A 24,382-nucleotide genomic window follows, 5' to 3' on the forward strand; every position below is an offset into this window, starting at 1 on the left:
TGACATGACCTTATGCTTTATATTTTTTTAACTTCATTACTTTCTTTGTTGTTGTTGTTGTTGAGACAGAGTCCCACCCAATGCATTGAGCAGAGGGCAATGGCATTGTAGCTCATTGCAGCCTCAGACTCGGGCTGTGGGCATCCCACTGCTCAGCCTCCGGGAGACACCAGGATTGCAAGTGCTCATGGTGGCGCCTGGCTGGGTTTTCCATTTTTTAGTGAGTTGGGGTCTCTCTCTTGCTTAGACAAATCTTGAACTCCTAAACTCAAGCAATTCTCCTGCCTCAGCCTCCCACAGTGCTGGGTTTGCCATGTGAGCCACTGCACCCAGCAACTGCATTATTTTCTAACGCCACAAGTTGTTGTTTTCTGATACTTTCTTTACCCAGTTCTGCTATGGGCCATATGTCAAGGATCCCTAGTTACATTCAGTCAAGAATGATATTTAGAAACCACGATGGAGCTTCTAGGTGTACTCATTGCTAATGGAGTGTTGCAAATCCCAAATCCTCTCAATGATAGAGCTAGTTCAGAACTTGTTTTCTAAATAACTTTCCCCAAAAAGCTTCTTGTAGAAATGGCTGATCATAGCCGTACATGTACACACACAAACACACACACTCACATACCCCTTTACATCTGTCTTTTCTCCTTTTTCTATCCACCTATGTACTTTAAAATCAGAGTTCATATAGATCCCTCCAGATCATTAGTCCTGGATCATTTTATTTGTTGATCTTCGCGTAACCCTAATTCTTCTTCAAAAGTGTGACAACTAACTCTTATTATACTGCCTGCACATACTAATTTTGTCAATATCCTTAGAAAAACTAATACTCCATCACTCTGACCTTTCTCCCACATCAACCCGGCTTACATGAACCCTTGTCTACCCTGACCAGGCTTTACTACTCCTATCTGGGCTGCTGGTCCTTTCCAGGCACATGGGCACCTTTTAACCGCGCTTGGTTCCCGACACCCTACATGGGATCCCTGAAGTTCCCCCGACTCCATTCACTCTGCCCAGCTTTGACACCCAAAGCCAGGACGCTACTGTGCTCTACCCACCCCCACAGACGTGTACATTTGTCCAACGTAGAACTAAATTATTGAAAAGAGAAAATGGAGTAAGAAGGTAGGAAAGGGGGGAAAAATAAAGAACAGAACAATTTCGATATAAAGAATGCTAAAATGAAGAACAAATATTTTTGAAATAAAGAATGCTAAAAAAGTAAATCTGTTTATGTCTCTTCGCTAAATATGTAACAAAATTTCATGCTAAGTTTTGGCTTTAATTGTTTGCCCTTTAGAATTAAGATAATCTGTTAGAGTATAAAACACCACATGGTAAGAGATCGTGCATTCAGGTCCAACAGGCAAATGAAATATTAAACCATAGCATTTACAAATATTTGGAAATATTTATACTTTCATATGAGTATTTTACATTTCACTTAAAATCACACATGTGGTGTTTGAATTCTGCAGGAAAAATTAAATTTTCTATGAAATATTAGTATTAAATTAAAAGGTATTATTAAGGAAATCATATTTATAAACAATGATGTTTTAGTATATGTTTGCTATCTAAGGATTAGTGTGTAATTCATTCTCATATCTTCATTTTATGTTGAATCAAGTTCAGCTTTTTTAGAAACAAATCTGTAGCCTAGAATTGTATAAAACAATACTTGAATATTTTGAATACTTGAAACTAAAGTATTCAAAATATTTTCCAAAACATTCTCTTATTTAAAACAAATAAAAATTTTAATTTTTATTATGGTTGGGCAGAAGGGAGCACACCAATTTAATGTTTAGAAGGGTAGTCATCAAATATTTGCTCCAATGAGAAGAATTACTTACGTACTATGATATATGAAGAAATACAACATTAAATATTCCCTGTCAACTTTATGAGATTGTTTACCTCTCCTTAATATAATATCCTCTTTTGCATATATTTTTCCCAGACTAAAAACGCTTAAATGCTAAATAAATTCTGGTCATTTATCAAGTTGTACCTAGTAGAAAATTATATTGCTTACAAAAACAACAGTGTATAATAGTGTGTCAATGTTAATATAATTATACACACATATATTGATCATATATAAATACCTATGTATTTAAAAAATCATACTAAGTACTAGGAAAGTTACCTAATTTCCTAAGGCCTAGAATTAGTTTGAGTATTGGATGCTTCTTATCATTACAGTCCATGCTTTAACTTAGTACTAATGAATTTTGACATATCTTAGTACCTTTCATTTTCCTAGACATTAATTTGCTTATAAAAATGGTTTCTTCACATTTCTACATGTGAAGAGCCTACTTACATGATTTCATGAAAAATGATTTTCTAATGACTTCAAGGTGGAGAACAGCTATCAATTTCCCTCTTTCTTTCATGACTTTCTCTTGCTTTTCTCTCCCTTCTTAGCTTCCTCTCATCTAGAATTTTTCTCTCTGTCCTCTACCCTCAATTCCTACTACACAATTCCTTCTCTCTTTTCTTCCTTAAAATGGTACAACCTGAAATGAAGGATTACAGGTTCTCCAAGTTATATGAAAATTTGAGTATCATGAGTTTAATAAACTTTATTCCTGTAAAGGCTTTACAACTGATACATTAATTTTGAGAACATATGTATATAACATAATAATGAAAATCATTAATCCATTAATATAAAATTACACTTACATGGAAGATCTCTATGAAATGTTTTAAAATTTCTCTAAGAATCTGCTCAGTCTATTAAAATATAGCATAACAGTAATTTTCTTTCATTTCCTTATGTAGTCCTAAAAGACTGTAAGTCACATATTTTTTCCATTGAGCTATACAATCTATTTCTAAGCATGTGTTTTTGGATCCTAATAAGGCTTGTAAAAGATATTGAAAAATTCTATCTAACTATCTATATATCTGTCTATCTACACACGTGTGTGTATACACACATATACTGATGTATAGCTGGATTTCTAGTTAATATGATCTTTTTGCTTTAACTATCATTATATTTACATCTCCCAATCTTCAAGCTTTAGGGGAGAATTATGTTTCTATGGAAGTAAAGTGAAACATTTTTAAACAAAGGAATCAGAGTTAAAAATCAGTCTTGATCAGGAAATACATCTAAGTTTCTTGCGATGTCAAACACAACTGTTCCAACTTTTTAATCACTGACCCACTCTTTCAAATAATAGCCTATTTCAGGACTCATAAAAATATAAAAGCTACCCTTTGTTAACATTTACAATTATATGATAGAATTTTATTATTTAAAATTTCATTTGCTTATAGAAAATTTTAGGAGTTCTCAAAAATTACTGTGCCGCACTTACCAGCCAAAGCAAGAATATACTCCTGAAATCTTGTTCCTATACGGTTAGTGGCTGTGCAATTATATCGTCCAAAGTCATTGTCAGATGTTGGTGCAATCTAAAATAATCAAAACCATAAGAGTTACAATTCTAAAGCATCACAGAAGTTTGAAAATAAAGTATAATATGCTTACTACTTGCGAACATGTTCAACTATTTACCCCACGACTCCTTGTTATACTATATTATTTCATCAAGTAGAATTACTAAATGGCACAAATCCTTTTAAGATGTAGCTATAAACAATTACTAGCCAGAAGACGAGATGAATCATATTGTATTTATTAATTGATTAAGTGGTCAAAAGCCTCCATTTTGATGTATCCACTAGATCGTCCTATGTGTAAACCTCAGAAAGTAGCATACACTCTGAAAATAATATATAATGTGAAATTGATGCTGATATAAATTGAAAAATTGAAGCTTGTACCAAAAACGTTGTTAACTCTGTTTTCTCTGGTTTTGCACCAGACCAGGCTGATTTTAAAGTTTAAGAAAGGCTCAAAATATGTACTGTTTTCTCCCTTTCTTGAGTTTATTTAACATAAAATACTAATGAAGGATGAGAAATTATTAAAAGCAAAACCTTTTTAGGAATGTATTCTGCAAGAAAATATTACCCTTGTGCAACAATCCCTGCTGACAGATACTTTTTCTTGATATTTAATAACAGTCTTTTGCCTCCATTTCTACTCAATTCCTGTCATTCTCTTTCATTTTAGGTGGAAAATAACTGACCTCAATTCTTACACATTTGAAATCCATAATTAAGTTAACCTTTGGGGATTCTATTGGTGACCACTGGGATAAACCTAGTAATTCTAATGTCCAGAAATTCTGTAGTATCAATTTAGAAAAGAGATTTGATGATAGTAATGAAAGTAATTTTCAATACCAGTAACTATTATTAAGAGATAATATGCTTCCACCTAGAGTTGCTTTTAATTTCTTTTTTTTTTTTTTTTTTTTTTGAGACAGAGCCTCAAGCTGTCCCCCTGGGTAGAGTGCTGTGGCATTACAGCTCACAGCATCCTCCAACTCCTGGGCTCAAGCGAGTCTCCTGCCTCCGCCTCCCAAGTAGCTGGGACCACAGGCGCCCGCCACAATGCCCGGCTATTTTTTTTTTTTTTTGGTTGCAGCCGTCATTGTTGTTTGGCAGGTCCGGGCTGGGGATTCGAACCCGCCACCTTAGGTGTACGTGGCTGACGCCTTAGCCGGTTGAGCTATAGGCGCCGAGCCTTTTAATTTCAATTGTATCCCAAAAGAGAGAAAAAATGAGATTGCGGCAATGGGAGGAGATTAACTAAGAGTGCAATTTTGAGGTCTGCTGAAGACACTAATTCTGAAGGAGCACAAAAAAAGCCATGTCGTGAACTTTGTAGTCAGCTTTCCATTTTGGAAAAGATCATAGAATCAAAATGTAGATGATTTAACAGGTCTTATGTAAGTACTCATAAGTGATCAAATATTAACATGTATTAAATATGCAGATTTTAATAAACAAAGCTATTTAAACCCTAAAATAATTTTACTCATGAGAAGGAGATTTAACACAAAATTTCTTATTCTACACACACATGCAAAAGTTATTTGTATATTCAACAGAGAAGAATGCATTTATTGAATTGATACAGGAAAGAGACAGGACAGCCACAAGAAAACTGTGACTACTGCACAGATCTTTATGATGAATAATTTAAATGCAGCCATTTATCTTGGAAGAGTCTTAAATAGACTCAACTCTTTTTTTTTTTTTTTTAGGTAGGGTCTCATTCTGTTGTCCAAGCTGGGGTGCAATGTCATCATCATAGCTCACTTGAACCTCAAACTTCTAGGCTCAAGTGATCCTCCTGCCTCAGCCTCTTAAGTAGCTGGGACTACAGGTGTATGTGTCATGCCTGCCTGATATTTAATGTTTTGTAGACATGGGGCTCTCTTTGTAGCTCAGGCTGATCTTAAACTCCTGACTTCAACTTTCTCCCCCTCCTGCCTTAGCCTCCCAAAGTGCTAGGGTTATAGGTACAAGCCACCGCACCTAACCGAAGCTCAATTTCATTTTGATTGCTCCTGGGAGTTTAACTTGTCAACAAATAAAAGCTTTACAACTCAGATAAGTAATTCCTTTGTCACATTTAATGATTAAACAGAAACTATGCAACACAGCATAAATTAATACACATACACATGACTCCAGACATAATATGTTCAAATCATGCTCCCTGAGTATACGTGATACCTTTTAGGAAAGTGATATGGAACCAAGTCTAACATTAGTTTTATGCTTAAACTCTGCACAATTACTTTATCTAAATATAAAATAGTATTCAATTATATAGTATAGAGGATTAAGTAATAAATCCTTAAATGTTTAAAATGTTTTTAAAAATTAATATTGATGATATCTTTTCAGAAGGTACTGGGAATACCTACTCATACAAATGTTTCTTCATATGGAAATGCATTTCATTGCATTTCTCAGATGTGAACATTCGTGGTAGCTGTGTTGTGTGCCTGTGTTGAACAAGACAGTTTGTGCCATTTTTTCAACAGCATGCACTCATTTCATGTCTCTGTGTCTCTTTTTCATAACTTTCTCAAGATTTCAAACTTTGCATAACTATTAAATCTATTATGGTGATCTGTGATCAGTGACCTTTGATGTTACTATTTTAATTGTATTAGAGTGCCCTGAACTTTTCCCATACAAGATGTCAAATTTCATCAATGAATGTGGGTGTTCTGATTGCTCCATATCTGGCCTTTTCCTTATCCCTCTCTTTGCCTCTTAATTAACTGAGAAACAACGATATTGAATTAGGTCAATTATTAATATTACAATGGACTCTAAGCATTCATGATAAAGGAAAGGTCACACATCTCTCACTTTAAATCAAAAGTCAGAAGTGATTAAGCATAGTATGGGAGGCATGTCCAACGTTCAGATATTACAAGAAAGTCAGTCAAATATTAAAGAAAGAATTATTGAAAAAATATTAAAACTACTGGTGAATACATAAATGATAAGTAAATGAAAGGATTATTGATGATTTGGAGAAATTTTTAGAGGTCTGGAAAGAAAATCAAACCAGCCACAACACTCCCTTAAGCCAAAACATATTCTAAAGCAAATCCCTAAATCTGTTCAATTCTATAAAATTTCAGCAAAGTGAGGAAACGTCAGAAGAAATTTTGAAACCTAGAAGGGGTTGGTTCATAAAGTTTAAGGAAAATGGTTTTCATAAAAAAGAAGTTCAAGATGAAGCAGAAAATGATGGAAAACTTGTGGCAAGTTATCTGGGAGATCAAGCAAGGATCACTGATGAAAGTGGCTACAGTAAACGGATTTTCTGTATCAATGAAATAGTCTTTTATTGGCCGAAGATGCCATCTAGGACTTTTATGGCTAAGGAGCAGTCAATGCCTGGCTTCCAGGCCTCAAGGGACAGGCTAACTCTTGGTATGGTCTAATGTTGTGCTCATTTACTCTAAAAATACTAGAGCCCTTAAGAACTTTGCTAACTCTACTTTGCTTGGGTGCTCCATGAGCCTGGATGACAGCACGTCTGATGCAGCATGATTTACTGAATATCTTTATCCCATTGTTGAGACTACTGCTCAGAAAATAAAATCCCTTTGAAAATACCACTGCTCTTTGACTATACAACCAGTCATCTAAGAGCTCTGATGGAATGTGTAAAGAGACTAATATTGTTTTCATTAGTAAAGAGACTAATATTGTTTCATTTCTGCTTACACAACAGCTATTCCATAGTTTCTGGATCAAGGAGTAATTTTGCCTTTCAAGTTGTAGTATTTAAGAAAAACATTTTATAAGGATATAGCTTCCATAGATAATGATTCCTCTGTTGGACACAGATAAAGTAAATTAAAAACCTTCTGGAAAAGACTCACTAATAGATGCCATCAAGAACATTAGTGACTTATGGGAAGAGACCAAAATATCACCATTATCTAGAGTTTGGAAATGGTTGATTCTAACATTCATGGGTGAATACTGTGGGCTAAAAACTTTAGATGTGGGGAAAATGCATGCATCAAGAGAACTGGAATCAAAAGTGGACTCCTAGAATGTGAATGAATTCCTACAATTTCTTGATAAAACTTTAACAAATGAGGAGTTTCTGTCTATGGAAGAGAAAAGAAAGTGGTTTCTAGAGGTGGAATCTACTCCTGATCAAGGTGCTGTGAACATTGTTAAAATGACAAAAAGAAATTTACAAAGTAACATAAAGTCAATGGGTAAAGCAGTGGTAGGGATAAGAGGATTAACTCAAATAAAGAAAGAAGTTCTACTGTGGGTAAAATGCTATCACACAGCATTGTAGACTACTAGGAAATCTTTCCTGGAAGATAGTGTTAATTTATACAGCTGACTTCATTGTTGTTTTACTGTAAAAAATTGCCACAGCTACTCCAATTTTCAGCTCCCACCACCCTGGTCAGTCAGCAGCTGTCCACCTCAAGTCAAGACCCTCCACCAGCAACAAGGCTACAACTTGCTAAAGGCTCAGATGATTGTTAGCATTTTTTAATAATCTTTTTTTCTTTTTCTTTTCTTTTTTTTTTTTGGCCCGTTCTGGGTTTGAACCCACCACCTCCAGCATATGGAGCCGGCGCCCTACTCTTTTGAGCCACAGGCATTACCCTCTTTTTTTTTTTTTTTTTTTTGAGGTGGTATCTGACTATATTGCCGAGGCTGGATTTTAGTTCCTGGCCTCAAGCAATTCTCTGGCCTCAACACCCCAAACTGCTGAAATTATAGATGTGATCCACCATGAATACAGTAGTTTATACTTAAGGTATACACGATGATGAATTTTAGATGTAAGACTACTGTATTCTTTATAAGCTACAATATAATGAAAATGGAACTTCTATAGGGATAAAAAACAAAAAAAAAAACATGGGGCATGCTTTGTTATGTTACTCATTTTATTGAAGTAGTCTGGAATAGAACTTGCAATGTGCCCAAGGTATGCCTCTATCCAATAAAAATAATTTAATTTATTTTATAATTTTAGGCTTTGACAAAATACAATCCAATGAAAGTAATTTATTTTATGATATTACGCTTTGACAGATATAATAGATCAACAAATTTAGTTATTAACATCAAAATAATTATTTAAGCTGAGAGTGCAATGTTAATAAGGAGACCTTCTAGTGTTTATTTTTTTACTTCAAAAAATAGATTACTTCTTTCTAAGTATCCCATATTAAGAAAATAATAGATATAACAACCAGGGAAGGGAAGGGAAAGAAGCAATTGAAAACAAAAACAATGACATAGTTGATCCTAAACACAGTGTTATTTCACAAATCAATGAGCAACTTCCTGCTGTCAATTTTTGCCATATTAGTAAGTTGTGTTATAATCTTAGGGTGTGTTAGGTTAAAAAATGTTTTTATGAACTTTACATATAAATTCATTGGCAATAATCCAAAGGGCTTATTGAATATTTGGTTATATATTAAAATTCAAGAATTTGAACGTTTGGGGAAAAAAGTATATATATAAATAAATTGAACTAGAAAAGTATATGTTAAAAATCAATTGAATAAATCTATTATTGACAAATTTGTTACATGTAAATCTGACTTGTTACATTTATTATCATGTCTTAAGTATTAGCACATAGGTGACTATTATAATGATTAAATAAAAATAAAATTATTATCCCAAGAAATTATGTATTTAAATAATAAAATATTAGTAATGCTTATTGTTGCTTTTTTGTCATTGTTGTTTTGTTATGTGTTTTTATCAAGTTATATTTGTTATATACCCATGTTTTTTATTCAGGATTTAAATTTAATTTGTGAAAAACAGTAAAGCCACAAAACATATACATTTGAAGTCAAAAGATCTCTTACCTATGTGCAAAGTAAACAAAAATTGTTTATTTTTCACTTTGAGTGCAAAGAAATGCCATTTGCCAGGCAGATGTTTAAATAGCATAAAATATTTGTATAATTAAAGTGTGTAAATGTTCTATCTATAAACTGTTCCTTGACATTAACTCTGGAGAATTATGACTTATCTCTAAAACTAAAAAATATTAAGATGAAGGAAAGCAGGTGGTAGTTCATCATGTAAGCATCAACTGAACTATGTCCAGACCCTGTCCCCACCAAAATGATAACTGAAATCATAACTCCCCGTGTGAATGTGTTTGGAGATAGAATCTTTAAGGAAGAAATTAAACTTCAATGAGGTTGTAAGGCTGAAGCTTAATCCAAGAGGCCTGGTGTCCTTATAAGAAAAGGAACAGACACCAGAATATATTCTCTCTTTCTCTCTCTACACAAAAGAAAGATCTTGTGAGAATACAGTAGGAAGACAGCCTATAAGTTATGGAGAATCCTCTCCAGAAACCAACCCATGGGCAACTTGATCTTGGATTTCCAGCCTCCATAACTGAGAAAATATATTTCTATGATTTAAGCAATCTAGTCTGTGATATTAAATTGTGGTAGCCAAGGAAGATGATAGACTATGCCAAACTGAAATTTAATTTAAACTAAGTTTGTAAACTAAGATAAGTTTAAAGCTGCCTGAATGTGTTTTGTTTGCTGTGTGTTTGTTTTGTGCAATTGACATCCCTGTCAATAACCAGTAGTTAGTTCTAATGTGACTTCAAGAAAAATTATTTAAATTGTAGCAGGTTTAGATAAAGTAGCTTCATTACTCAATAGTAATCCAGACATTTGATGATGTGATGGCTAAATCCTTATACCAAACAAACTTTTTTCTGAGACTAATTGGCATGAAAGAGGACACCCCAGTTAATGCAGTGGAAGTATCAGTATTCTAAAACATGAGTTCCTTTTAGTCTATGCAAACTTAATTAGTAAATAAAAATACAGGAGCTTTAAGCTAAACACGTCTGTGCGGAGTTCCAGCTACTCTAGCAGCATCCTAAGTCAGAAGGGCTGATGATTACTTTCATGATATCATACAGACTTTTGAAATTGATAGACACAAACACAATCTGCAATCGATAAATAAAAGCATTTTATTCAAACAGTATTCACAGTCCAGTCACTTGGCAGTAAACACAGAAAATAATAATTACAAACAATCTTAACAATTTTAAAAATAAGGTAAAATGAAGCACTGAGCAAGTAAATTTGGTTTATTTAGGAACTTACACAAGAATCGTAAACAGGTAGTCAGCAGGTAGCATTTATATTTGACCATCTGAGGATAACAGTTACAATCCACTCACTCAGGGAGGCATCAACACTGAAGCTGAACTATCATCCTTCAAAAACTGCCAAATGATCAAGTCCTTCTCCCTATATTTCCTCTGATATATTTTTTTTCTAACAGCAAATTTAAGAAAAATAATTTTTGCTATACACCTATATTTCTACACAAGTTAATACTAAGACATTAGTAGTGAGTGGGTCACAATACAATTGACCTTCAGATAAATAAACATTAAGTAGATACACTACAATTTCAATATATATTTACATAGGAAGATATTTAAATATATATAAAACAGTGGATAATTGCCAAAATAATAAAAATTTTTAAAGTATACATGGAAACTTACCTCTAATATCATCTTTTTTCCTATACTATATGTCTTTAAATTGGTGGTGTTTTTAGCAGGTAAGACTAATTTCTCTCTTCTCCAGTGGATTGATGCTGGTGGATTTGATTTCACATCACAACTTATGTTGATAGGATTTCCTTCCCAGGAGTAATAAATTGTTTGGTTTGATATAAACTTGGGAGCATCTACAAAACAATATAATAAGACATTTATAGAACTTTTCAAGTTAATCAGTTAATTTTAATTAGTGTAAATATTAGTAATTTTTACTTGACAATAAAAATAAGCCATACAATTCAAATTACGTGTGCAGGTGGTTCCTGAGTTATGGATAAGATACATTCCCAACAATGTATTTATGTGTAATTTGTATCTAACACAGATCCTTGATGAAAAACACATATATGGCAATAATAATAATAACAATAACAATAATCCTATAATGGCTTGTAGGTGGTAATAACAATACAGTGTAATAATGTCATCTTAATAATACACCTGCTTTGTAATAATAAGTTATAAAAACTACTATGTTCTTTCTTTTAACGTCAACAGAACACAAAAATAAATTCATACAAAAGAATTCACATCTTATATATGTATTAAAACACTGTATGTATTCCATAAAGATAAACAACTACTATATGTCCATAATAATGAAAAAAGAAAAAAATTTAAAAGTTCAGATAGGAAATAAGAGGAATTTGAAAAAGGACATTCAAGGTTAACAGTCATCTAATATTGCATCAGTGTTAGGCTGTCAGGAATGTTACACTTATTTTGAACTTCTAAGCAGATCAACTTCAATAATTAATCCACTACTCTGCCTAGAAATAATTGATGCTTTCAGTAGAGTACTGTCTTTCCCTTGTGCTATAATTCTCACTTTGTCTTTTATAACTGTTCCGACAGTGAGGGAACTGAAGCCTAATGCTTTCTCTCAGCATGATGGAGTCTGGTCTTTGTCTGAAGTTGGTTATCTTTACGTTCATTTCAATTCCAATCACCTTTTTCTTCACTGAAGGTTCACCTGAACTAGAAGTAGACTTTCACCATGGAAGCATGGTCATAAGAATAAACACAGACTCACAGATTCGAATGACAAAGTTAGACAATGAGACCAGCGTGAGCATAAAAGAACATGCTGTGCCAATGAATGGCTTATGCCATGTGGGTTTGCTTAAGTGGACAGAAGAAAGAAGTTGCTGAATTATTAATTTGATTATTTGGTTATAAATTATCTTATGTTGAGACTTGGAAACCTGTTCATAAGTGCAGAACACCATTAAGTTGGGTTGTCCATAATCCAGGGACGGCCCGTACACATATCTGACATGTGGTATCAGAACTCACGAAAATACATGTCATTTGAATATTTTTAACACAATTGTAATATTATTAATATGGAAACATTCAAATTTAGCCAATTATTAAAATACAAACAAAAGTCAAGAGTTTAACTTGCTGTTAATAATCTGAAAAACTTTTCCATTGATTAAATTAGTGGCTGTCTATATTTTTAGGAACTATTTCTGGACCAAACTTAATTATAAAGTAAGAGTTTAGTATAAAATATAATAAAATGAATGGTTCTTAGGTCATTTTCAAATCTATTTTAGGCATAATAACTTCTTTAGGCATAATAATTTCTTAAAAACAAATATATAGAGAGAAACAGGGTCTGGGTAGAGGAATGGACACCATGCTTGCAAAGGACAGTTACTGATTCTTATCACATTAAAAGGAAATGCTGAGAACAGGACAGTCTTCTGGCAAGCCTAGAGATGTTTGGTGACTTGGGGGCAGTCCCCCTAGTAACTCAGTGTTCCGGAATGAGATAAGATCAGTCACTCACTATTAAGCATGTGTTAAACACTGATGCTTAGTACTTCTTCATGGGGGTTGTGGGGAAAGAACACGTGAGGAAAGAGCACGTGGCAATCCTTAGCATGCAGCCCTCGTATGTAATTACCTTAACTCGCCACACCTGTTGTGTATGTCATTACCTTACGTCTCCACACCTGTTGTGTATAACCTTAATAAATAGCCCTCGTGGAGGGGGCTCAGGGCTACCCTGCACTTCTAATCCATGTCACGCCTGGTTCCTTCCTGCGGCGACTGAGACCAGGGCCTTAGGGGTCTGCCACCCAGGACCAAGTTCAGTGGAACAATCATAGGTCACTGCAGCCTACACCTGCTGGGCTCAAGGAATCCTTCTGCCAAGTAGCTGGTAGTATTGGCAAGTGCCAACATCCCTGGTTAGTTTTTCTAGAAGTTTTCTAAAGATTCTTGCTATGTTACTCAGGCAGGTCTTGAACTCCTGGTCTTAATACATCCTCCCGCCTCTGCCTCCCAAAGTGCTGAGATTATAGGTATGAACCACCATGCCTGGCTTCTACTATGAACTATTTTGAAGAAGCAGGCAGCAAATCTAAGTGAAAATGACCATGTCACAACTAAACACCAATTTTTATTTTTCTGAAGTGTCTGTATTTCTAATTTTCATTAATCAAAAATAATTAATTTGAATATTAATCAGTCCCTGTTCCTATGCTTCCATGCCCAGTTTCAGATCTCTACACCAACCTCTCTAAAATAGCTGAGAGGAACAGACAATGTGAACCTAATTGTGAAGATACACGTTTTCACTGTGTTCTTACTCCCAAACCATTTTTGTTTTGACCTAGACAAAAATGCCAAATACTGTACCCTCTTTCAGTCGTAATTTCCTGATCGTATAAATAACTGAGACGATTTTTTAAAATTTTTACATAAAAACATAATTTTCAATTAGGGTCTATCTGATTCAAATATATCAGATATTTAATATGAAATTAAAATCTATAAAACAAATGTGAAAGCTAACATTTAAAAAAATCTCTGTCCAATTTTTACTGTTATATTTGAATGCCAAATTGTGAAATGTTTACGGACTTATTTCCAGATGACAATAAATGTAGACATCTTATTCTGTTCAATACTTTTATTGGCCTCATAAGGAAGTTATAATCCATATTTTATGGATGAGGGATCTGGGGTAAGAGATGTTAAGCTCTTTCTTGCACTAAATTTTAGGACTGGGACTTGAATCTAAGACTAGTTTAACAAATATCCATTACATTTCCATTCAAATACTGAAATAAAATAATACTATCAATGCTAGCAACATTTTGGTCTTGTGAATCTTAACATACATTTCTGAATAGAATATAACTGGAATGATTTCTCAAGAAGATAAACAGACTTAAAAAGGTTTATAATCAATCTTGATTCTGCAGTCCAATCCAGTTTTAGGCATCTTTCCAGAGAAAATAATTATTAATATTATAAAATATCCTATAAGGACTGTGAATGCATTATTATTTTAACAATAACAACTCAAAACAACTTAAGGCCCTACAAAAGAGTATGTACACAATAAAAAGTGCTACATATTTGTACGTAGGTGTGCTAAATATCCCGTGGACATAATGTCTATTTTTTTGTTGTTGTCCATTTATTGTGTGCTTAGTATTTACAACAAGCTGCTTCCACAGCTAAGCTGTGCACTTCCTAAAAGCAGCCTTTCCACATCTTTCAATTCTGGGTGAGTTTTCCTATTACATGCAGCCACAGCATTCATGTTCTCTCTCACCACGGTCATTAGGATCTGGAAGAATATTTTTATTTTCTCTTCTAATGATCTGAATTTAGGTCTCCATCATAACTAATTACCTGAAAGCTTACACAGTGTTCTCAAAACTCAAAACTTGCATATCAAATTGATTCAGAGTTAAACAATCAATTAAACATAATTCAGCAGTTCATCTAACGTGAAAAGATGATCGGTTCAAGAGAAAATAATGAAAACTAAACAAAAAATGTCAAGCCAGAGAAGTGAAGAATCTAAGAGCACACACCTAATTATGGAAATCCATATAAGGGAAACCAAACTTTGACAATCACAGTCACAATCTGTTACAGTCACATTTATATCTATACAATATTTTATTACTTTTTGATACATAAAATATAAGTTCCTTAGCATTACATTATTTTATAGAAAGGTTATAGATAATATAAATACAAATAAGTACAGTCTAATATGAAAATAATACATGCTAATGAAGTATTAATAGCTGACTCCCAGTTATAGCCTATTCACAATGTGATATCTGTATTACATTATTATAATTTAATAACAAACTTAGGGTAACATTTGGTTTTTCCACAAGAGAAAGCAATTGTCACTAATTGCTTTCCTGATGATCTCAGTGGGAATTCTATTCAGAGTTACTGATGTTTAATGCCATACATGCTATTGGAAATACATATTATACTAAAAACCACATTAAAAACTACGTATTTGTCTTGTGAGGCAAATTAAAATTCTATGCAGCATAGTCTTTATAAATATCAAAACAATAGCAAGATGGCAATATTCACCAGTACAAGACTAACAGGTAAATGAATTGGAATTGGGCCAATATGGGATGAAGAATGTGACTCTTGCAGAGCAAAAGTTAAGAGGCTTAAAAAGTGTAGCCATTTTTTATGTGGGTATACCAAAAACTGTAATTTTGAGAAAAGAGGAAGGTCTTTTACAACATGAAAGGTTTCAAATGTTGTAAAGAGGAAATATTGTGGTGGTTACAAGAAAGATAGATAAGGAAGAGAATGATAAAGTAGCATAATTAAGCTAGCAAATCTGGAAAGTCAGCAATTGTTGACATATATACAGGGTGGTCAGAAAGTTCAATTTTTCAAAGTGCAATTTTTATTTCATATGTATCAGTGGTTCTCAACCTTCCTAATGCTGCAATGTATTTTCATTGTTAAAAAGGGGTCGTGACTCACAGGTTGAGAACCGCTGATATATCTTGTGTACACTATACACACACACACACCATATAGATGAGATAAATAGATAGACATGGACAAATTTTCACTATGAAGTTATTTATTTTTTTGCCTAGGATATTTGCCCCATATTCTATGCACAGAGAAAATTAATTCCCAATTACATAAAATAAAATGATAAGGAAACATTTCTTAATTGTGTTTCCTCAAATGCTATTAAAGTCCAAATTAAAAATATTACTCTATCAATTACAAGGAACACAAATAACTTTAATGGAAGAAAAAGTTTATCTGAAGAGTATAGAAAAGAAAAATCAGAGAAATCTGAATGTGCCAATATAGAAATTAAGTGGATGTGGAGGGAGCCATGGCCTTTCAGAGAGCCTTTGATAATAGGAAAGGGACAAAGACTCCCCCCTTGACCAAATTTAGTCAGGATCCTAAAGTCCACATTAGGCTGTGGTCTTGGCTCTGATCCTGGCTTGCTATTAGCAAGATATCCTATTAAATCAGTGTAGTGAGAATTCTCTCCCCCAGATTTCTGATCACCCTTAATCCTTGACCAAGTTCTTCATTCTCAGATCACTGGGGTCTAAGTCCTTGGCCTCACATTAACAAGGATCTATTAGGCCTTTTTTTTTCTTTTTATTAAGTCATGTATACATAGATCATGAGTACATTTATGCCTTTGTGGGATTCAATGTGTTAATTATTTGTACAAATTGGAGTGCTTACATCCAACTAATTAACATAGCTTTCATCTCATTTGCTTAATAACAATGTTAAGACATTTGTGTTTTATACTTTATAGATTTGACTTGTACCCTTGTAATATGCTCCATAGGTGTGGTCCAAACATTAACGCTCCCTCTTTCAAACCATCCCCTTCCCTTCCCATCTCTCTCCCCTTCCCTCCTTCATCCTGGGCTATAGTTGTGTTTCATCTTTCATATGAAAGTGTGAATCATTATAAATTGGTTTCATAGTAGTACTGAGTACATTGAATATTTTTTCCATTCCTGAGATACTTTACTAAGAAGAGTATTTTCCAGCTCCATCCATGTAAACATAAAAGAGGTAAAGTACTCACAAATCTGTAACCTTTATATATACCAACAATAGTCAAGCTGAAAAAAACAATCAAGGACTCTATTCCCTTTACAGTAGTGCCAAAGAAGATGAAATATCTAGGAGTATACCTAACAAAGGACATGGAAGATCTATGAAATGATCTATAAAACTATGAAATTCTGAGAAAAGAAATAGCTGAAGATGTTAACAAATGGAAAAACATACCATTCTCATGGTTGGGAAGAATCAACATTGTTAAAATGTCTATACTACCCAAAGCAATCTAAAGATTTAATACAATCTCTATTAAAGCACACAATCGTACTTCAAAGATCTTGAAAAATTAGTATTTCATTTTATATGGAAACAGAAAAAAACTCCAATAGTAAAGACGTTACTCAGAAATAAAAACAAATCAGGAGGAATCTCGCTACCAGACTTCAGACTATACTATAAATCTATAGTGATCAAAACAGCATGGTACTGGCATAAAAATCTATTAGGCCTTTTAAGTGAGAACGTCAACAACTTTGAACTGAGTGTTTCAAGTTTCTTGTATTAGTTTTTCATCCACGGAAGCCCTCGTTCTGCTTGTTAGCTATAAATACCCACTTGTATTTGAAGCAAAATTCAATCTCTCTACCCTTTTTCAATATTCTTGACCACCATTGCTATAGTCTTGAATAAAGTCAACCCCACAATTTTAACAAGTGTCAAGAATAATTCCTCTTTGACAAAAGAAAGTAGCATCAAGAAAAATTATTGAAAGGAACATCTGTTTCCCTCCCTTAGGAGAGGATAACATAAACAGCTTTGAAGAGAAATATATCACTGATTAAGAATTGTTGGATCATTTCCCATAGATTTTCCCCATTTTAAATGTCAGAGTTAAATAATAAGCTAGAAGCTTATTTAAAATTGTAAACTAACAGATAAGTTAATCAATTGTCTCAATATCAGAAAAACAAAGACAGTCTTCTAAATTCCAGTTTAGGAAACATAAATTACCTTCCATTTTGAATTAATAAATGTTTAAAAACTGTTGAAAATGTATTTGCTTATTACTTATAGACAAGATTTGAATTTCAAAGGTGATCTCCAAAATTGTACTCTACTCCTCTTGTGATTAAGAACTTTTATCTTTAATATAGTAAGTACACAAGAGTCAAGATGTGGAATAAAAAGAAGTGCACCTCAGTAAAAGAATAAATACAGAAAATGTACATATACACAATGGAATACTAGTCAGCCTTAGAAGAGAATGAAACTCTGTCATTCATGACAACATGGTGATCTGGAGGGCATCAGGCTAAGTGAAATAAGCCAAGCATGGAAAGGAGGGTGGTAGTAAGGATGCTGATAGAAGGGATGGGGCCTGCTGGGGGTCAGGAGACCTGGTTCCCCAAATGCAGATGACCTGGTTGGAGCTAGAAAGTTCAACTGTGGCCTGGTAGTAACCAAAAGCAAAATGAGTATAAACTGAAAATAAAACTGAAGCAGAACAGTCAGTGGGTATACAAAGCAAATGTAACTTACACAAGTTTCAAGAAAACAAAGAGTTCTTTATTTAGGAAGAACAAAGAGAAAGTTTAGAGCACTTCCAAAGAGCGGTGGAAGTGGGTCCCTCTTGTGAAGGAGAGAAGGTAAGAGAGATGGAGATGTAAAGGCAGCCTGCAGGAATGTAAATACTCTTTTTGCATGAAGTTGGCTGCAAGTTTTCCATTGGGCTCTCTGTGTTTCCACGCAGTACTGCTCTTTTCTATTGGTCATTGATTGTAAGGGTTAACAACTATATTACAGCACATTCAAGAGAAAGTGCATCTTAGAAGGAGGTGCCAATGACCTTGCTGATTAAGAAAAACGGTACAAAAGACCAGAGGCGATTTAACACTGTGCACACATTCCAAAGAAATTTACTCATATCGCTCTCCACCTTCTTCCTACTTCATCCTCACAATACTAGCCTATCACAAACCAGGACTACATACATAACCAAATCTAGAAGTACCCCTCGTTCCCCCACTAACTAAACCTATAAAAACCCCTACCTATTACAATAAACAGCTTCGACTCAGTCCCTTTCCCAATGTGTCTGTCCTGTCTTATTTGTTTTCCCCTTTCATACCCCGACTCCCCAAACCGCCGCTTGCCAGTCGGGAGGCGGCAATTGATTGCCTCTTTCTATTGGTCATTAGCTACCTACTTTATGTCATATCCACATTCTTATGGCTCTCCAGACTTCCTGGGTCAGCAGGCCAGGTTCTCTTCCCACCCTTCTTGGAGCCCATTTCTTAGTGCCCTTGCTGAGGGATATGTTGGTAAAAGGATACAAGTTTTCATCAGAAAACAGGAATAAATTTTTAAGATCTGTTGCATAATATGGTGACTATTGTAAATAAAATTGTATTACATGATTCATAGTTGTTAAAAGTCAATTTCAAATGTTCTTGTTACAAAAAATCATATGCATATGAGGCGATGGATTTGTTAATTTGCTTGATGTAAGCATTCCACATTCAAACAGTGACTTACAAATATGTACAATTAACCAAAAATACTCTGGAAATGGGCATGTGCACATGCATGTGCATATACTAGTAGATAAAAGACAATAAAAAACATTGTAGTTGCTGGTTATTGGCAAAATATGTTATCGGAAATAGTGTTGACTTTGCCATTGGATTTCAGTACCAAGTCTGTCAGAAGTCAGAGATACAGGCTTGTGTTCCTGTTTATTACTGTAGGAATTTTTTTTCTTCAAATAATTAAAAACTTGAGCTGAGTTAGTGATTTCCCAATTTCTTAAATTCCAGAAGTCCTTTTATATGAATTAGAACAAATTTTAAAATATGCATGGATACTGCTTTCACTTTATATAACAGACCACATAAAAGGTAACATTTGCTTTTTATAAAAATCAAACAAACTTCTTGGGATAGGGCTAATTATTTTATGTTTATAAAATCCTCTAGTGTAGTTTACTATATATACATAATTTGTAATGCAAACATATGTATAGTAATTAAAATAAAAAATAATTCTCTGGCATATGTTATTTTAGTAAGTTTATTTCCCTAAAAATATTGTAGTCATCCTCAGTGGTAAAATTATTAACTATATTTAGGTTAAAAAAGTTCTACTTAATGATTATATAAGGTGTCCAGATGTCCTGCTTTTGGTGGGACAGTCCCATTTTTGATTTGTCCTGCGTCCTGCAGGCATTTTAAAAAAGCCCCGATTTTTGGAAAGAATGTATGACAAGCTAGGGAACACGGGAGAATAGGAAGGGAATATACAGTTTTCAGCTGCCATGTGGCTATTTCACCAGGATATGCATTTTATATTATTTTTGTTAATTTTATAATGTTAAACTTTAATAATAACAAATAATTGTTGAGAACTGATTATCAAGAACTGCTTATCAAAGTTTGCATTGTTGTCAGGCCCCTCCCCCAGGCCCCGCCCCCCCATGGTGTCCCGCTTTACCAATGTTAAAATCTGGTCACCTTATTATATAACTAATAAAAATGTGTGCATTACTCCATAAATTGTAAGAAGGGGAAGATTGCAAACAGGAAGTAACATGGCTATAGACTTGGGGAAAAAAACAAGAAACTGTGCTCCCTTCCCTATTATTACAATGAAGCGATCCCTAAAGAGAAATTATTTAGCTTTAATTAAATGGCAGCTGTACAGGCAGAAGGCTGAGCTGGAACATTTAATCAATTCTTATATCCATGACCTTGACTGAATCTCTGAATAAAAGTTACTAGCACCACAAGAAACAGTGATCTGTGCCAGGATCTGAATCTGTCACCTTCCTTAAAGTTTCATTCAGCATAAGCTCAATCAGGGCTGGAGACACAAAAGCAACTTTTAAGCCTTTAAGCTTACCTTGAGGTTTTGTACCAAGTTACATGTGTTTTGATAAATCTCTCCATTCCCTTTTCTTTTCTTTTTTTCTTTTTTTTTTTTTTTTTTTTTTGCCTTGCTGCTGAGACTAGAGCTGCAGTCAGAGCCCGTACTCATCACTGCCTCTGCCACGGATGAGATTTCCTGACTTGATTACTTGCTTGATGCAAGCTTTCCACAACTTTTGTCATTTCTGCTCAGGCTCTGCAATCTTTTTTCTGAACTCAGTCGATCTGTGGTGGGTAACTGTGACCTAAGTAACATCTTATTTCTTGTTGAGTCTGGCCTGGATTCCTGAATTCTGCCGTGCATGAGCAGGCTGAAGCTGATGACAAAGCCTAGTAGAGTTTGTGGGAACTGCAACATAAAAATCTTTGACCTAAATTTCCACTGGGTCATGAATATTAGAATGAGGCACCCCATATAAAAACTCACTATACACTATCCATTTTACCAATCAAATTTAAAAGATACTATTAGGATAATAATTACAATTGATGAGAAACCAACTGGAGCCTTTTAAAATCATGTTAATAATAATCATAGGCATTGTCCTTGTAAAACAGTGTTGCAGTTATAGCAAAACTGGCTTGCACACTCTCCAGAGCATTCATATACTGTAGTAAGCTCCCCTCTTCACTGTTAGCCATCATATTCTGGAGAGTACAATTTTCAATTTTTTTAAATATTTATTTTAAGAAATAAAAACAATGGCAATAGCAAGTTTAATGTGTAATAGGGTGTTTGATTTTAAAAGCTTTGCAATTCATTTCTTCCCATGAAGCAAATATAGAGAAATGCCCTGCACTTCTCTCCATAGCCATCATTGCCTCTCTTATCTAATTTATAATTGCTACCTGGTCAGTTTTAGAAGTCCTGACATACCCACTGGGTTCTATGTAGGAGATTACTACTATCTGCCTTTAAAAATTCTAAAAGATCCTATTCACATTTTTATTTCCAAACTTTAATGATGGTTTATGAGGCTCTACCTAGCCTGGCCTAGCTCGGCCTAACTATATGACCTTGTTTCTATTTAGGTTAATTATGTTCCTTAAACCTTTAATCATCATTAACCCTTTTATGATTTCAGGCTTTTGTACTAACTGTCCCATCTTCCTAATTACTTTTTGATTTATTTCCCTTTATTGTAGTGGTGTGTGTTCTATACTCCTAATTAATAATTTCCATGAGAGCAAGCAGTGTTGCTTTCCACAAAGTTCTGGATAGCACCTGAATACATACTTGACACTCAGAAGATACTCAGGGAATAATAGCGAGATGGATGAATGAAAACTCCGGTAAGTATGCAATCTAGATGTCATCACTTCGTTTGAAAGAGGATCACACTTATCAGATATTTCTAAAGATACAGAATGTTTGGACTCAAATCCACAGTTATTTCTATTGTAATATGTGTTCTTTCTGAGATTCAATGTTATTTTGTTAAATAAGCTAGCCTCTCAACTTAGCCCAGAATTAACTGCACACTTTTTGAAAGTATCTGAAGCACCTTGACTCTTTTTTCCAGTTATTTGAAATTTCTCATTTGATTTATACTGAGGGAAACTACCAAGGGAGTAAAAACTAATATATCCTTTGGCACATTTAGAGGATAATTCAATTAATGATTTCATAGATCCAGTTCTACTGTATGTTCAGTCATATGCAGAATCAGCTGTGGCAATTAGATGGATTCAGACCATGTACCAGGGGAATTCTAATGGGGATGTGGAATACAAAATTATATGTGTGCTTATTGCCAATTAACCATAACACTGGATGTGCAGTTTTTGTACTAACTTTGAATAGCCAAGTTATGCATAAATCTCAGCATATTTTTGACCTTTGAGTTGTAAGAGTCATTTACATTAACGGATGTCTATATGTAACTTCTTAGCACACACTCTGTTTCTCCGTAGTTTGACTATTATTAATGATATAATCATTACTGGCCATAAGAGAAGTCTGATAACTAATGAAAATTATTCATCTATTAAATGTTATAGTAGGCTCTCTGTAAGTTGACCACTCAAAGGATTGTAATAAACTGGTCAATCTACAAAGGTGGTCAAACATAAGAAACTAGGCCTATTGTACTAATACATACATGGGTGCATGGCTGGTCTATGAAAATTAGGTCAACTTAAGCAGGTGGTCAATGTAGGGAAGTGGTCAAGTATGGAGGTTCTACCATATTATTTTTTCTATTGTTCAGTATCTCTAATATCACAAATCATATATAAAATACTACTAATAATATTGTACGCATACTAGGAATGACTATTTTGTCATTTATTGTGACTTATGTAATCAAATTTTTCATAAAGAGCTACCTTGCTTTTAAAGAATGTATTATTCTTAGGATAATAATTCTTAGTATTTTCTGACTGTCAAGATACATTAATACATATATTATTATTAGGCATAATTTCAGTTATATTATTAGGCACAATTTCACATATGTAGTAAAGAGTTAATGAATCACATAAATAACAATTTCTGGATTATTGAAGGAAGATTGGGCTACAGATATATCAGTATTAAAGTTGTTTTATAAATAATGGTAATGCCAGTCTCTTTAGAATTTGACTTTTAAAATAAATGTAAATATTCAAATGAAAGTATAATCTTGATATTTTAAGATATGACATGGAATTTTTAGATTCCTAATATGTAAATAAAAATCTCTTAGAATAAAATAAGAAATCAACAAAGGAAATTTTGGTCAGGTAAGTAACAGGTAAGACAAATATTTGGGCATTTGTGACTCAAAATTACTTGGCATAGAAATTAGTAATTTTTATTTATTTATTTATTTATTTTTTTGAGACAGAGCCTCAAGCTGTCCCCCTGGGTAGAGTGCTGTGGCATTACAGCTCACAGCAACCTCCAACTCCTGGGCTCAAGCGAGTCTCCTGCCTCCACCTCCCAAGTAGCTGGGACCACAGGCGCCTGCCACAACGCCTGGCTATTTTTTTTTTTTTTTTTTTTGGTTTCAGCCGTCATTGTTGCTTGGCGGGTCCAGGCTGGGGATTCGAACCCGCCACCTTAGGTGTACGTGGCTGGCGCCTTAGCCGGTTGAGCTATAGGCGCCGAGCAGAAATTAGTAATTTTATGATAGCAAAAATAATGACAGAAAAGGAAAATGTATACAGATGCACAAAAAAATATTTTATGGTATTTGACTGAACACTCTGATATTTGCACATACAATCTCAAAAAACATTATAACAGGTCCCCTAAATTAAATATTGCCTAAAACAGGATTATTATCAAATAATTCTTTTATAAAAAGTAGTACGTTTCAAATTCTTATGAATATGAAGTATTTGGGGATATCAAGAGTGCAAAAATAATTCTTTGAAGAAAACAATTGCTCCTATCCAGACTTCATCTTCATCCTTGGGGCAGAAGCTACTTATTGTGTCCACAATAAAGATGTTTTAGGGAACTGTAAATATGAAATAAAACACTTAAATGATCAATATACTAGGTCAAATTTGTCATATGTGTTTTGATACAGGATAGATGCAGACTCAATATTTTTGATCCTTAGGATATACTTTAATTACTGTGGTGATT

General features: G+C 33.9%; 1 protein-coding gene across 3 annotated transcripts in view; it reads right to left on the reverse strand.

Annotated features, from left to right (window-relative positions):
• Positions 1–24,382, reverse strand: part of NCAM2 (neural cell adhesion molecule 2) — a 488,664-nt gene that overhangs the window by 103,665 nt on the left and 360,617 nt on the right. For all 3 annotated transcript variants that reach the window (XM_003783902.2, XM_012801495.1, XM_023509713.1), the window contains 2 exons: positions 10,973–11,160; positions 3,351–3,447 (listed from right to left, as the gene is read on the reverse strand). In XM_003783902.2, the coding sequence (XP_003783950.1) occupies positions 3,351–3,447; positions 10,973–11,160 (285 nt within the window). The remainder of the gene's footprint in view (positions 1–3,350; positions 3,448–10,972; positions 11,161–24,382) is intronic.

This window comes from Otolemur garnettii, unplaced genomic scaffold, assembly GCF_000181295.1.
Source record: "Otolemur garnettii isolate 467f Iridium unplaced genomic scaffold, OtoGar3 scaffold00009, whole genome shotgun sequence".
Lineage (NCBI taxonomy): Eukaryota > Metazoa > Chordata > Mammalia > Primates > Galagidae > Otolemur > Otolemur garnettii.